The following is a 13,754-nucleotide window of genomic DNA, read 5'->3' on the forward strand; positions in this document are numbered from 1 at the left end:
AGTCCCTCAGTCCGGCCCGCAAGTGTCTCTCCATCGCTCCCGCCCCACTCATCGCATCCACCAAAACACCACAGCCCCTTGTCTTCGAGTACCTCGCACTCCTCCCCGACGCATTGCATTCCAACTAGGCACCAACTAGGCAGTGTTCCAGAAGATTACTCTCTCTGGCATGTAACCCCACAGTGACATGGCTCCCGATCTTTCATCCTTTGCCCGTCCTTCCTCGCCCCTTCAATGGCCTCTCGACCACGTGGCATTGGGGTTATGTATCTAGCTAATCCTTGCTTGCCCTTTTACCCTCATCGTCATGGTGGTGGTGATAAGGGAACACATGACTCTCCTGCGCTCTGCCTACCCAGTATGTAGCTGGCCTGAAGCCAACAACCCACCGTATCTCCTTCGTCTTCCCGTCCCTTCGACGGGGGACGTAGTATTTGCAACGGTAGTCCCAGCTGACTCTTGTGCACCGACGCCCCTCTTCCGCCAACAACCATCTCTGATACGATGCTCAAGTTCCGTGCATATCGTCCCGTGCATCACTACACCAACCGCCCTCCATCCCTCGTCTCCCTCTAAAATTAGTTGCAGCTCGTACCCTTGTCCAACAGCCAACAAGCACCGCGACCTCTGTACAACACCCAACCATCCAGATCTCTGTTCCACCCTTTCCATCAGCTTTCTCCCGCGTTATTTCAGGAACCAGTGTCTCATTCGACCGTCATCACTGCCCTACTGTCCCCTATCACACCCACTTCTGGGACCCGTTTAGCTGTCTGTAGCTAGCCTCGTGCTTAGGGGCATCATTATCTCCCTTCCCCGCTGCTGCCGCTGCCAGCGTCATCACTTAGAGCTTTTGCTGCGTTCGAGGCGTCTTCTAGAATGATTCCAACCCTGGACGTAGTAATTTCGCCAACGGCCCCCCCCCTTCCGAGTCCCCAGCACCAGGCGCTCGGACCAGACCCATCGACTTTCAACAGCCTGCAACCCGCAGCCCGTGTCTCTCTGAAACCTCAGGCCAAGGGACGACGGCGCTGGTCGTCGTCCTGACTCTGCCCTCCCCCCTTCGCGTTGGCTCCATTGATTGTGCGCCATGACCCTTGGGCGGCTGGACAGCCAGGCCGTCGACCCTCCAAGGCTCTTCCATGGCTTCTAGCGTCTTTCCATAATGGGCCTAGTGTACTGGGATCCACACGAATCCCCTCCAGCCCTTTTTGCGGACTAGTTCGCTAGGTTGGCCAGGCTGTAACTTGGGATTCAGGCTGAGCAGTGTTGCCTTTTTTGATGCCTTCCCACGGTGACTTTTGTCACTTCTGATCCCTCACGGAAGGGGCTGAGCGGATATCTCTCGTTCGTCAGCGCAATGATTCTTCTTGTCGAACGCGTCCTCTCAAGTTGCCGTGACTCATTTGTCTTTTCCGAGCGGGTTGTTTTCGTAAGGTTTGTGAGGTTTGAGACACTCCAAAATCGTTCTTCAGCCTTGCCAAATCCAAGGTCTGAATCCACCGCTGTTCATTTGCACGTCCCCATCAGACGGTGTCAATCCACTCGCGAGGCGCAGCCACTGACAGGACTGCCGCCGCCGAAAGCGTCTGGAGAGCCCTTTGGACGGTTGTTGCTTTCCGCGAGAGGCATCTCCCGCTTTCGCTGTTGGTTCCTGTCAGGCTTAGCCTCAGTTGTGGCCTGGCTATCTTCGCCATTCATACCTTGCCCATTTTCAATCCACTCAAATCTATGTGGGCGATCTCGAACCTAATTGCTTTCCCTGCCCGCTTCGAGTCTGCCCGGGCTATCTGGCATATGCGCTGCCCCGTCACTTTCTTACTTGAATCTTCTCTTGTGCCCGCGATATTTCTCATTCGGATCATTTTCTTTTGAATTTGCAATCTTGTTAACTCGAAACTTTCAACATTGCCTTCGATTGCCTGTTGCCTCAGCCGACCCATATATGTTTCAACCCCAGTCCCGTGCTCTCGTTGGTGGGAGTTGCCACCGACCTTTGCCCCCTCGGGAGCCAGTATCCCCCTTCATACCGGTGTGCAGTCTGATTTCCCTCCTTGGCCAGTGACGCATGAGACGATCCATTGCTCCTTTCTGCGGATTGTGGCATCCTGGCTCTAGTCCCTGCACAGCCAACCTTTGTGACCTTGTCTCTCCCTCTTCACTCTGCTCGGATGCTTGTGCTCTCCACAGCATTGACGGGTCTCTGTAGCCTCTGCTACTGTTCTGATGTCAGCATAAAAGCCCGACATCGCCCCGAACATCTGCTGGCTTCTTCCTTGGACATCACACACACACACAGAGCAAGTTAAAGATAGTTCACTACCATATCACCACCTCAACCCACATCATCTCGTCATCTTCCCATCAACCTCAATGTCTTTCACCACAGCGATGACACCTAAGACTTCGACAACAGTTCACGCAAAGCACGCCACGGGTTTGACCAGTCAACCTCCACCAGTCATTGAGCGCCCCCCAACTACGACAAAGCCAAAAGGGGGTAGGTGCCCCGAGCATCCCCAGTATTGAGATGGAAAGACTGACAAGCTGTAGGGTGGCACAAACACTAATATCATGACGGCTTGGGGATGATGAAAAGAAACAAAAAAGAGAGAGAGAGGTACTTAGCCCAGTCACTTGGATGAGAAGACGACGCAATGGCTGACCGAAATGCTAGTGTCGTCCTCCAGATCCCAACGGATACGACTGGAGACCTCGCCACAGCGAAAACATTCCTTTCTAGCGCTCGAGGCTTGACATCAACATGGACGGCAGGTATGGGCTGGTGTTTGGCGTATGATCATAGCATGGGCCGACTTCTGGGAACATGTAGGAGTGATCTACAGGTTGGAGGGATGGGTAGGGAGGAACAATTGGTGTTGGGAATGTGATTGATTTTCGATAGACCACCGACGTACTCTGACGTCATCGCCTGTAACACCATTGTGCCACAACCTGCATTTTAGCTGGCAAGGCTGCACGCTCATTATGCGGGATGGTGGCACGATTGGCTCACTGCATAGATACCTGGTTCACTGGATAGATTTCCCAATTGTCAGGCAATCACTTGCCGCTAGATTCCTGCCTTGGTAGGCCTCAATACAAAAACTACTTGTGACTACTATCGGCTTGCTCTGGCTGCTTTTACGTGGAATCACCCTTCCCCCTGCACACAAGCCCAAAACCACAAACGAGCTCTCCCACGAACAATTGCTGGCCTTAATAGCTTGCACCCCACACTCCTCCACGAGCACCATGACTTCTTCCTGGCTTCTCAACATCCGACAGCATCGCCTGCATGGCGGCATGTGCCCGCCAAATTTGTAGACTCTCTGCGTCCTGGATCTTGATGTTGTTTTCATTATCTATGCAGTAACTAGTAGTTGGAGCCCCAATTCAAATTGCCAATAACCTTCCAGCATAACCGCCGAACATTCATGTATCGGAACGTATCCATCTGATAATCACCCGGCTCCAGCCTCTCGGGTCTCTCGCACGCTGCGACTTGGTCAGACCAAAGTCTCGGACTTGAGGAGCAAGCATAAAGCTTACCGTAGCCCCCGATCTCTTTGCGCAGTCGGTCAACCAAATCGAATTCTCTTGCGTGACGTTCACTTGGAGAATCATACTCGCTAGCCGTCACCGGCGACCGGGAGGACATTCTGCTCAAGGTGTATCTGTGGAAGGACAGGAGGTAATCGCTCACTATTTGTTCCATCTCTTCGATCTTGGATTCCGCTTGTTCCTGGGAGTACTCCATACCGATCTCGGGCGCAGGGGTATGGGAGAGGAAGAGAAGGGCGACTTGGGTGCGGCCGAGGAATATCACGAGGATAAAAAGCAGGCAAAGAACTAGATCCCTGCGACCTTGTGGCATTTTCTGGGTGACGGCCATCTTAAACATCATGTCGTGAAGATTTTTTATAAGCTTCTCTGCGGCTTTCTCGGCCAGGGGAAGGATGATGGCTTTGAGAAAGCGGTTGATAGTGTCAGGTATGACGTGTAGATGCTGGGGAGCACCAACAGGTCGTTTTGATCCGAGATTGGCTTCAAGGATCGGTACAGCTTCGGCGGGAACGGTAAATTTGTTCAGGAGCAGATACTCGAACCATAGGAGCCTCAGAGCCGCCTTGAGAATCGAATGCTCTTCAATATCTCTCCTGTAGTACCTTCCCAGGACGCGTAGAATTTGGGTCTGGAAATCTTCCTCCTGCTCCTCAAAGTACTCTGTCGTCCATTTGCGGTACTCTTTCGGATCGGCCAGCAGTTTGTCAAATATCCCGGTGATGTTTTTTCGAACTTGGTTGACTGTCTTCTCCAATTCGCCATTCCGGATGCACATGATGATGGGCGGATTCCAGGTCTGTTGCCTATCGTACGACTTTTCTCCATTAGGGCCGTGAGACGTCTGGAATGCGTGCCGGATCTCCAAAGCTGGCTGAAGAGGGTGGAACTCTCGAACCAAAACGTATAAAGGGATTCCGATGTACATGTCCAGCGGAATTTGGAAAGGGCGATGGGAGACATCAAAGGTAGAATTCGCAAGATACTGGAGCAGATTATCTTTCCGTAGGCGACATGTCAATTCATCTGTCTGGTCAGCGGCTGCTCTCCTGATGCGATTGGCTGGTCTTACCAGGGAACAAGCTAGTCTTACAACCATCCCAATCGCTTCGATTGGGAATGCAGTACTTGGGGCATTTTCGCCGTTCTTTGGTCAAGCAATTATTACAAGGGTTGCCCAAGTCGCACTTTCAGCTGTTAGCTTTTCACTTTTCACGGCTGCTGATGTGGATGTTTCGACACACCTTTTCCCTCATTACCGCACACCGAAGGCAAGCACCGCGTCTTCGAACATCACTAGCTTGTTGTCTCTGGGTTGGGTTAAGAGGCCCCGTCCTCCCGCCGCCGCCGCCTCCTCCTCTTTCGCGTGATGAGAGTGAGCGACAGTCAGCCTGGACGGTGGGCACCGGTGAACTTGTACCCATATTGACATATTGATTTTCATGACGAAAGGGGAATGTATTCCATGGATCGGTTCTGCCGGGAAATCTTGGGTAGGGACCTGGTGATGGATTTTGCGGTGAAAGGAACTGGGGGCTCGGGAAGAGATAACGCGATGTCTCGGCCAAGGGAGCAGGTGTATCAATGCCCAGGAGACCCTCTGGGTGAACATGTCAGTACGTCAATCGATCGAATGGCATGAAGCAATAATCTGACCTGTCATCGCATGATTAGCACCCAGCACGTAGTCAGACCCGAAGATTGTCTGGTGCAAGGACTGGTCACTTGCATGATCTGCTGGATGAGGGGGATGGACTGTCGAAACACTGGCGCTTGGGCTGGGGGGAGTATCAACATCTGGAGAGAATTGCCGAGCATATTCCAAAGCCGCAGTATAGCTTGTGTTCGTCGAGGTCGCCACACTACTGCGAGAAAGGGTGGACCGGGTACTCACAGGGCTGGCAGCATCTGTGGTCGACGGAGTGTTTGGTTCCGCGGCCAACATGAGTCCATAGCCACGAGGGTGTTGACCAGGCTGCCAATTGGGCTGCTGTGCGGACGTAGAAAACGGCGGCGGTTGCGGCGGCTCATTGTATTGGGGCTGAGACGAGTAGAGACTGTGTTGACCGGGACCTTGACTTGGTACAATCCTGGGAGGGGGAAAGGTGCCTTGGAGGTGGCCAGTCTGCCGTCGGTTGCGCCCCATCTGCGGTCAGGCTAAGCGGCAATCAGTTAATCTCAAGGGGCCGATCGATTTTCTGTGTAGATGGATCTCGACCAGTTGCCGGCAGCAAAGGCAGAAGGATGCCCAAGGCACAGCAATCGAGGCGAGGCTCTGGAACGGGTGATTTGGGCAAGTGGGGAAAGATGGAAGGAATGCGAAAGGAGAAAAGAGCAGCAGGCGACGAGGCGACTACAGGCAGGGTTTATGAAGGAATTGAATTCGAGGAGTCGCAAACTGTGAGCGACGCAGATCGTTCATCTTGAATGCATCATCTGCTCTGGCTCGCCTCGACATGCCAGATGGTTTATCTGGCTATCTGGGCATCCATGAAAGTGAGGGGTATTGTCGTGGTGTTATGGGGGTGGGAGGCGGCATTGCGGCAGCAGCTAACTCGCCGGGTGCAGCATGTTTGATAGAGCGGGATGGTTCGTCTGACCCATTGAAAACGAAGCATGAGGCAAACGTGAAAAGTACCATGCTGGCGGCTGAGAGCGTTTTTGGGAGCAGGTCAGCAGTGCGACGGCTGAATGTGTCAGTTCAGTTGTTCCAAGGCGAAGAAGCATTACCGAAATGCCAACCCCTGTCACCGGTTGCGATATTGTCCAACCAGATGCTCGATTCTCAGCCGCACCCGACCGCGTGCTGCCTAACGAGCCGAAGCTGGCCGACGAAACATCGTTGCAGTAACCACAAGCAGCTACCCAGCGAGCCGATGTGGTGAATAGGTGGCACTTTGGCGAACTGGTGATTTTATGTAAGCAGCCCAGGAGGATCTTTGGCACCGTGTTTGGCATTAACATCAAGATATTAGTCGACTCCTCTGTCGTATGGGAAGACCAATGTTGGGCTTATGTATCACGCCATCCCACTCACACAGGGATAGTTGCACTGGCTCGTACTGAGTGGCAGAAGAATGAAGATCGTGCCATCTCTGTACGACGACTGGACTTCTAGCGGAGGAGGTAAGAATGAAGAGAAGAGGAAGGGAAAAGAGAGAAGATACCGCTGACGATTTTTTTTGGGAGATTCACGCCCTTAAGTATAGATGTGACATTTTGCCTCAAACTTCCTCTTGTTTTGTCAGCCTTCTTGCCACCGGCTGGCTGCAAGGTATAACCAGGCAACAGTACGAAGCACACGACCATAGGGAGACTGAGAGCGTAGGGCTGAAATATTCATTGCTTTTTATTCTCCAGCTCACCGAGAGCCTACCACTAGATTGGCCCAGCCACCCACGGCTCTCCACCAGTAGAACTGTTGTCAATGTATCAAATATCAAGCTCGTATCTTGGGTGCACTCCAACGTCCACCCTGTCGCTATGCTCATACTGTCGATAAACATGCAAAGGTATTCCCTCCCTCGTACTTGAGACCCATTTTACCCCGTTTCATCGAACGCCATTGAAACCCCTGTGTCCAGGCAAACCGGCCTTAAGCAACATGTCGTGGTCAGAATGGCCTTGGCCTTCGACGCAGACACCTGATTCGCCTTGCCCTTAAACAGTATACTTTGTCTTTGCGCGAGTGCTGCCTGCATGTGCAGCGTCGGTGTGGCCACTGAACTCGAGCTGATCGTTGTCGGGGATTTGAAGGACTTGCTTAAACCGGGCACCGATCTTCATCAGCGTGTCTTTTCCACCGGCTTTTCCGGTCGTGCGAGTCCATAATCCAATTCGGTAAAAGCTTTTTCGCACGTTGACCACAACACCCATGATCTCGTTGTCCCCGTCGTCTTCCAAAGTTTCTCCGATGGCAGCCAGTTGGGTGTGCAGCCATAGCTCGTCAATGTTGACGGCCTTCTTATCCTTGAATGTGTAGGACCACTTGCCACCGTGCTTGTTCTGAGGGTCTTCCCACTCGGGTCGCACCCCCCGCTTGAAGAGGTGATAGTCAGATTTGACAGCAAGGTCAGAGGTGGCTGTGATGTTATTCTGGTGCCATGTTAGACGAGATTGACCCAAAAGTGCTCCTTGCAAACATACGTATACCCCCCAAAATTCTTCGACTGTGTCAAATGTGATCACCTCCTTCAACAAGTCGTTCCAATTGTCGCCTTTCGAGGAGGGCGGTTTGGTGAACTATTCACACCTAGTTAGTGCAGAAGGGAAGCAACTGCGTCATTGCGACTCACCCAGAGACTCCATGTGTTGAGTAGAGGATGCTTGACGTTGAAGTTGTTGACGTCGTGGAAGATGGTCTTGATATCATCCGATGTTGAGGGTGCTGCATTTTCGTTTGAAACAGGGCCGGGAACCGGCTGAGGCATTTCGACTTCGGCCATCGTGGAAAAAGTCAAAGATTTCTGGATAAGGCTGCAGTTCCTGTGGGGAGGAATGAAATATTCGCTGCAGAGGCACAAAAAGCTGAGAGGTGCACGCGACGAAGGGAGAAAAGGTCGAGGATTTGTTTCGAGTGGGTTGTGGCAAACTCGGTCAATTGCGAGCGCTCTTGACAGCGAGACAGGCTTGGCCGCAGTGTGCGTTCAGACGCAGATCGTGGTCGGGCAAGAGCAATCAACGCTCAAGTGATGTACCAAGAAAGCAGGGACAAACGTCGAGATTTGAGCCTGTGGTGTGTCGAGTTTGAGGTTGCTCCTCCGCTGCCGCACCCAGAGCCACGCGAAATATGAAAATCCGCTGGTACCAAATCTGGTTTAGCTTACAACCGTGGCACAAATACACGCCCGGTTCTTCTCGGCTCTCGACTGCTTGACTTCGACCTTGCTTCATCCGAAGTCCGTTTCTCGGTATCCTGTGTATTTTGCTTGTCGTACGTACTTGCTTAACTTGGTTCGCAGATCCTGCGTCTCTAGCCATGCTGTTATGCTACCCTGACGTATACCAGGAAGTGCCGGGTCAGAAGGCCAGCATTTATACCTCGCTGTGCCGCACTTATTTCGAGCTATTCAGATAGCTCAAAAAGCAGTTCCAGCCCAGACTCACAACATTCACAACCAGAACCCTGTGCTCAAGAGGGACTAACTTGAAATTCACCGCCTGAACCAGCGGCCATACTGTCCAGTTCGCCTTGAGCCCTGGCAGGTAACTCTTTGCGAGTTTCTCTTTGGGATCACTTCCTTCCAGTACCGACATGCTCGAGAGGAAGAAGGCGAGATGGCATGTCGCAAAAATCGTTTGATCCGCGAAAACTCTCGCCAATATTGTCACATTATGCGATTGGAAGTTGATGTGCCTCTGCAGGAAGGCGTACCACTTGGTTGCTGCTGGACCGAACACACCTGTGCATGTCAACATCCTCCATGGTACACTGGCATCGGCGAACTTACAGCCGCCGTATAAGCACATTCGAGCTGTCCGAGCGCCGTCATGGTTTCTAATACCTTTCCGCTCCACCGCCTGCTGGGCAAGCGTGTCGCCCGCGGCAAAAAGGACCTTTGTGGGTCAGCTGGATGTTGGAGTAGTGATTGAGATTACATTACCGCGGTTGCAACGGACTGAGTCAAAAGCGGTCGCTTGGCCAGCTTTGCTTGATACCTAGTCTATAGTCAGTTGCCGCATATCAGAAAGGAGCCAGTGGCCAAACGAACCAGCGTATCGGCATCTTTCCGTCCTCCGCTTTGGATAAACAAGATTCCGCAGATAGATCAATGAGATAACATAACAAGGCCACGTTTAGCTCTTTCAGTCGACTCAAGCTACGAGGGAGCAGATTGAAATACCAATTTTGGGAGGCAATCAGGGAGACCTGTCTTCCAGGGTTCCAACTGCGTCATTGGCTTGCCCTGGCGTTGGCGGCGGAGAGGCTGCCATCTCTGAAAGTCAATCCGCCCTTCCCAATATGGTATAGCCCACAACTCGAAAACAAGTTTCTTGGCGTGAATTTGCGAATCTTCGACTGCGGTGCGAATTGGTCGCTTGACCAAAGACTCACTCGGAACCTCAACCTCCACCTTGCGCACCCTTGCTCTGACAATCTACTATCTGCGCAATCACACAACATGGCTGACGCTCCTCGAGGACGTGGCGGATTCGGTGATCGAGGTCGTGGAGACCGTGGAAGAGGTGATCGTGGTCGAGGACGACGGGGTCCGCGCCGTGGTGGTGCGAAATCCGACGAGAAGGAATGGCAGCCGGTCACCAAGTTGGGCCGTCTTGTCAAGGCAGGCAAAATCCAGAGCATGGAACAGATCTACCTGCACTCTTTGCCCATCAAGGAGTACCAGATTGTCGATTGGTTCTTGCCCAAACTCAAGGACGAAGTCATGAAGGTGAGAGACCACTTTCTAAATGGATATTGTGGAGAGCGATACAGAAAAGGTCCTTCCACCAGAGTAATTTTTTTTCTGACAAGTTCATCCTCGAATCTACAGATCAAACCGGTGCAGAAGCAGACCCGTGCCGGTCAACGCACTCGGTTCAAGGCCATCGTGGTCATCGGCGACAGCGAGGGCCACGTCGGCCTCGGCATCAAAACCTCGAAAGAAGTCGCGACCGCCATCCGTGCCGCAATCATCATTGCCAAACTCTCCGTGCTCCCCATTCGACGAGGCTACTGGGGCACCAACCTCGGTGAGCCTCACTCCCTGCCCACCAAGGAATCCGGCAAGTGCGGTTCCGTCACCGTCCGATTGATCCCTGCTCCTCGAGGAACCGGTCTCGTCGCTTCCCCGGCCGTCAAGAGATTGCTGCAGCTTGCTGGTGTCCAGGATGCATACACTTCATCTGCCGGTAGCACAAAGACGTTGGAGAACACCCTGAAGGCGACGTTCGTGGCAGTTAGCAACTCTTACGGTTTCTTGACGCCCAACTTGTGGAAAGAGACGAAGCTCATCAGAAGTCCGCTGGAAGAGTATGGTGATGTTCTGAGAGAAGGCAAGCGCTACTAGGTGGCGCAGGGAACCTGGAAATGAGCACACAGTTGACAAGGGCCTGCTTCGAAGGCTGCATTGGCAAATATGAGAAATAGCTTTGCACGGCGTACGGACACCAAGACAAGTCTGTGCCTGATCAAGAGAATACCACGATTCAAATCCACTTCAACGTTTTGATCATTGTTGCATGTATGCTTTCTATATTCGCAGCATTTCCATCATAGATCGTCTCTCCATTTCAGATTTCCAGGCATAGATCGCCCTTCCGTGGAATCTTCCAGCAGATGAGGCTCTACTCAGACGAAACAGACGTCTTTGCTCACAGCAGAGGTCGAATTTAACCGGTGCTGCCAGGTCTCACAAAGGTCCGTTTTGGTAGCTTGCAAACACGCTCGCCATTCCGTCTATCACAGGAGCGTTAGTCCATCTGTAGTTGACCATATGTTTCAGTCCTCCATGGCCATCTCTTCCATCGCCTTAACCGCATTTTCTAGCTCTCGTATCCTCGGTCCCACACGACCCTGGATCTCCTTGCTGACTTCCGGGCTAGTCTCCTTCAGTGCTTTTTGGAAGGCCTCTTGCAACATCTTCAATGCGTCCACTGCCGCCTCTCTATCATCCGCAGCGTAGACTGTTTTCTTCTCCGTCTCTTCGGCCGCAATTTCGAATTCGTCTTTTGCAGTGGCGTAAAGGTCGTTTAGATTTTCCATCAGAGCGTCGGCGGTGGGTGATTGTGCATATTGGGGTGAGAAGCTGTGGAATGATACTGAAATCTGCGACGGATGTGCATATCGCGAAGATGTTGAGGGTGGCCATCTGCCTTTCTGGTTTAGTCGAGAAAGACCAGATATTGTCCGCCTTGGTTGAAGAGATTGGAGCGAACGAGACGAGCCTGTCGTCCATCGGACCGGCATTGAAGCGGTTCGACAAATCATGACTGCGGCTGCTGACATGGACGAGAGAGCGTTGGGAAGACTAGGACAGAATGTTGGTGGTAAACAAAAGGGCTGCAGGGTTTGCAGCGAGGCTGGGGTCCAGTACCTCGTAGTGGGTGGCACCAACTAACAGGTGATGACGTCTGATCTACCTAATTTGGGCAACCGTTGTCGCTTTCTCCTGTTCCTGCATTGGATTGCAAGTCTGATCTTCCTTCCCTCTCGCCTCTTCTCCAAGATTTCCATGACAGCCATCTCGTGTTCAGAAGCCCAGGGTCATGCTAACAGAACCAATTGGGGAATCCGTTCGTTGCTGTAATAATGGAACTCGCGTGACGTGATATTTGCAGAACCCGCACCAGGTGTCTGTCTTCACTATGACGTCCTGCGCCGCGGCTTCCCTCTGGAGGCTGGATACAGGACCCTGCCAATGAAAGATCGTGAAACTGTATTGGAAGCATGAGTCGAAGCATCGCCCGGACTGGCTCAAGCTGCGTCATTGTCGCGCGGCGAAAAAGAGCGCTCCTTGTTTGTTTTGTGTGCTTCCTTCGCTGCTTTTCAAATCCTTCTCACTTACAGTTCTTTGCACCACTGGTACTTCGTGTCAGCTGTCCCCTATATCCCCTTTGAATCTTTGATACCCTTAAACGATGCTCGCAAGAACCCCTAGGGCAGCTCTTCGCTCAGGTCGGGCGTTGAGAGTCCGCCAGCCAGTCCAATTCTCTTCGCATTCTCGCAACGCCCGCTTCCAGTCCACGGGCCCCGCCAAAACTGCTAGCGATGCCTCGTCGTCTTCAGGCCAAGCTCTCCTGGGGGGACTGGCTGGTGGCACCTTTGCCTTCGTGCTGGGATACATGTGGTATCAATTCTCTGGTGCAAAATCAGCGCTGAACACGATACACTCGACCAAGGCTTACGTTGAGAACGCCTTCAAGAAGACTACTCAGAACGCCCCCGAGCCGAACCAAGCTATCCAATGGCTGGAGGAGACGGTACAAAGCTACACAAGGATGATTCCGGGAGCTTCAAAATACGTCGACTCTGCCTTTGATGTGGACAAAGTCCGGGAGAAGCACGGAGACGAGGTGGACCAAATCATCAATGACACCTACGGAAAGCTGAAGGGCGTCACCCAAAAGGGATTCAGCATAGAAGCGCTCGTTGAAGCTTGGGGAATCCTTGAAGATTGCTTCAAGCGAATCAGCAGCCTGGCTGCTAGCGCTGGGCAGGACATCTTGGACAACCACCCTCAAATAAAGAGCCAGTTTGGGGACAGATTCCAACAGTTGCAGCAGATGGGCGAGCAGTACGGTCCAGAAGCCAAGAAGGCAGTTGACGAGACGTGGCAGCAAGCGCGCAGCATTCTTGCCGGCGGCGTCAGCTTTTCGACCGTGCAGAAAATTCAAGATCTAATGCAGGACAAGACACAACAGCTGAGGCAGTACGGCGACCAAGCCTGGCAAAAGGGCATGGAGCAAGCCAAACCATTGTTGGACAAACAACCGCAAATGAAGAAGCTCATTGAGGAGAACAAGTCCAAGCTGCTTCGGGGAGACTTGGGTCAGTTGTGGCAGAGGATGCATGAGGCGGCTCAGTCAGGAAATACAAACGATCTTCAAAATTTCGTGAAGGAGCAAGTGGACAAGGCCTCAGAAGGTGCCGGGGGTGGAATTGAGCAGTTGCTCAACATCATGCCTGGTGGATCAGAGATTGGGCCGAAGTTGCAGCAGTTGCAGGAACTGAGTCAGAAGCACGGACAGGAGGCAGAGAAGTTGGTCAGAAGTGCCATTGAAGATGTGAAGAAGGTGTTGTCCAAGAAGGTCGAAGAAGGGCAGCAATTGAAGGAGAAGGTCAAGTCGGAGGCATAAGCACGAAATCTGTGATTCGAGGGAGGAGACATAGGCGATCGTCGAACTTAAAAAATAACGACCACACGAAGCCGGTACCGTTCCCTTAACAGCATTACAAAAGCAGAATGAATGCCAGCTCATGATGTGTAAAGGCAAATTGACGGAGCAAGATTGATGGTTGTCGAAGCATCCGGAGCACGCAAGCCATAAAGAAAATTGACGTCATATGCGAACGGAATTGATGCGCCCTTCCATGTGTAATCCGTGCATGCAATAACACACGCAAGCGTCACGCCCATCGTGTACGAGGTAGTATTTTCCTATTATAAACACCCTTTCGACCTAGGTGTACTTGGCACATTGAGAGAGACAGAGGCCTGATGAGGCGGCTTCAGTCACTGGCGAAACAG

The 13,754-nt window shown here is 52.4% G+C and overlaps 6 protein-coding genes across 6 annotated transcripts; 2 read left to right on the forward strand and 4 right to left on the reverse strand.

Annotated features, from left to right (window-relative positions):
- Window positions 1–3,376: 3,376 nt before the first annotated feature.
- On the reverse strand, window positions 3,377–5,710 carry Z519_00451 (uncharacterized protein; the record flags this gene model as incomplete). The annotated part of the gene is made up of 5 exons (XM_016758208.1): window positions 3,377–3,498; window positions 3,553–4,590; window positions 4,637–4,751; window positions 4,809–5,164; window positions 5,221–5,710. The coding sequence occupies 5 exons, from the start codon at window positions 5,708–5,710 to the stop codon at window positions 3,377–3,379; spliced, it is 2,121 nt and encodes a 706-aa protein (XP_016625457.1).
- Window positions 5,711–7,224: 1,514 nt separating this feature from the next.
- Z519_00452 (uncharacterized protein) lies at window positions 7,225–8,009 on the reverse strand (the record flags this gene model as incomplete). Its single annotated transcript, XM_016758209.1, has 3 exons — window positions 7,225–7,659; window positions 7,711–7,806; window positions 7,860–8,009. 3 exons carry the CDS (start codon window positions 8,007–8,009, stop codon window positions 7,225–7,227), a joined length of 681 nt encoding a protein of 226 aa, XP_016625458.1.
- Window positions 8,010–8,619: 610 nt separating this feature from the next.
- On the reverse strand, window positions 8,620–9,289 carry Z519_00453 (uncharacterized protein; the record flags this gene model as incomplete). Its single annotated transcript, XM_016758210.1, has 4 exons — window positions 8,620–8,966; window positions 9,015–9,120; window positions 9,168–9,222; window positions 9,276–9,289. The coding sequence occupies 4 exons, from the start codon at window positions 9,287–9,289 to the stop codon at window positions 8,620–8,622; spliced, it is 522 nt and encodes a 173-aa protein (XP_016625459.1).
- Window positions 9,290–9,686: 397 nt separating this feature from the next.
- On the forward strand, window positions 9,687–10,574 carry Z519_00454 (40S ribosomal protein S2; the record flags this gene model as incomplete). The annotated part of the gene is made up of 2 exons (XM_016758211.1): window positions 9,687–9,956; window positions 10,059–10,574. The coding sequence occupies 2 exons, from the start codon at window positions 9,687–9,689 to the stop codon at window positions 10,572–10,574; spliced, it is 786 nt and encodes a 261-aa protein (XP_016625460.1).
- A 431-nt stretch (window positions 10,575–11,005) lies between these two features.
- Z519_00455 (uncharacterized protein) lies at window positions 11,006–11,473 on the reverse strand (the record flags this gene model as incomplete). Its single annotated transcript, XM_016758212.1, has 1 exon — window positions 11,006–11,473. The coding sequence occupies one exon, from the start codon at window positions 11,471–11,473 to the stop codon at window positions 11,006–11,008; it is 468 nt and encodes a 155-aa protein (XP_016625461.1).
- A 671-nt stretch (window positions 11,474–12,144) lies between these two features.
- Z519_00456 (uncharacterized protein) lies at window positions 12,145–13,362 on the forward strand (the record flags this gene model as incomplete). Its single annotated transcript, XM_016758213.1, has 1 exon — window positions 12,145–13,362. One exon carries the CDS (start codon window positions 12,145–12,147, stop codon window positions 13,360–13,362), a length of 1,218 nt encoding a protein of 405 aa, XP_016625462.1.
- Window positions 13,363–13,754: the final 392 nt, after the last annotated feature.

Source organism: Cladophialophora bantiana (assembly GCF_000835475.1).
Source record: "Cladophialophora bantiana CBS 173.52 unplaced genomic scaffold supercont1.1, whole genome shotgun sequence".
NCBI lineage: Eukaryota > Fungi > Ascomycota > Eurotiomycetes > Chaetothyriales > Herpotrichiellaceae > Cladophialophora > Cladophialophora bantiana.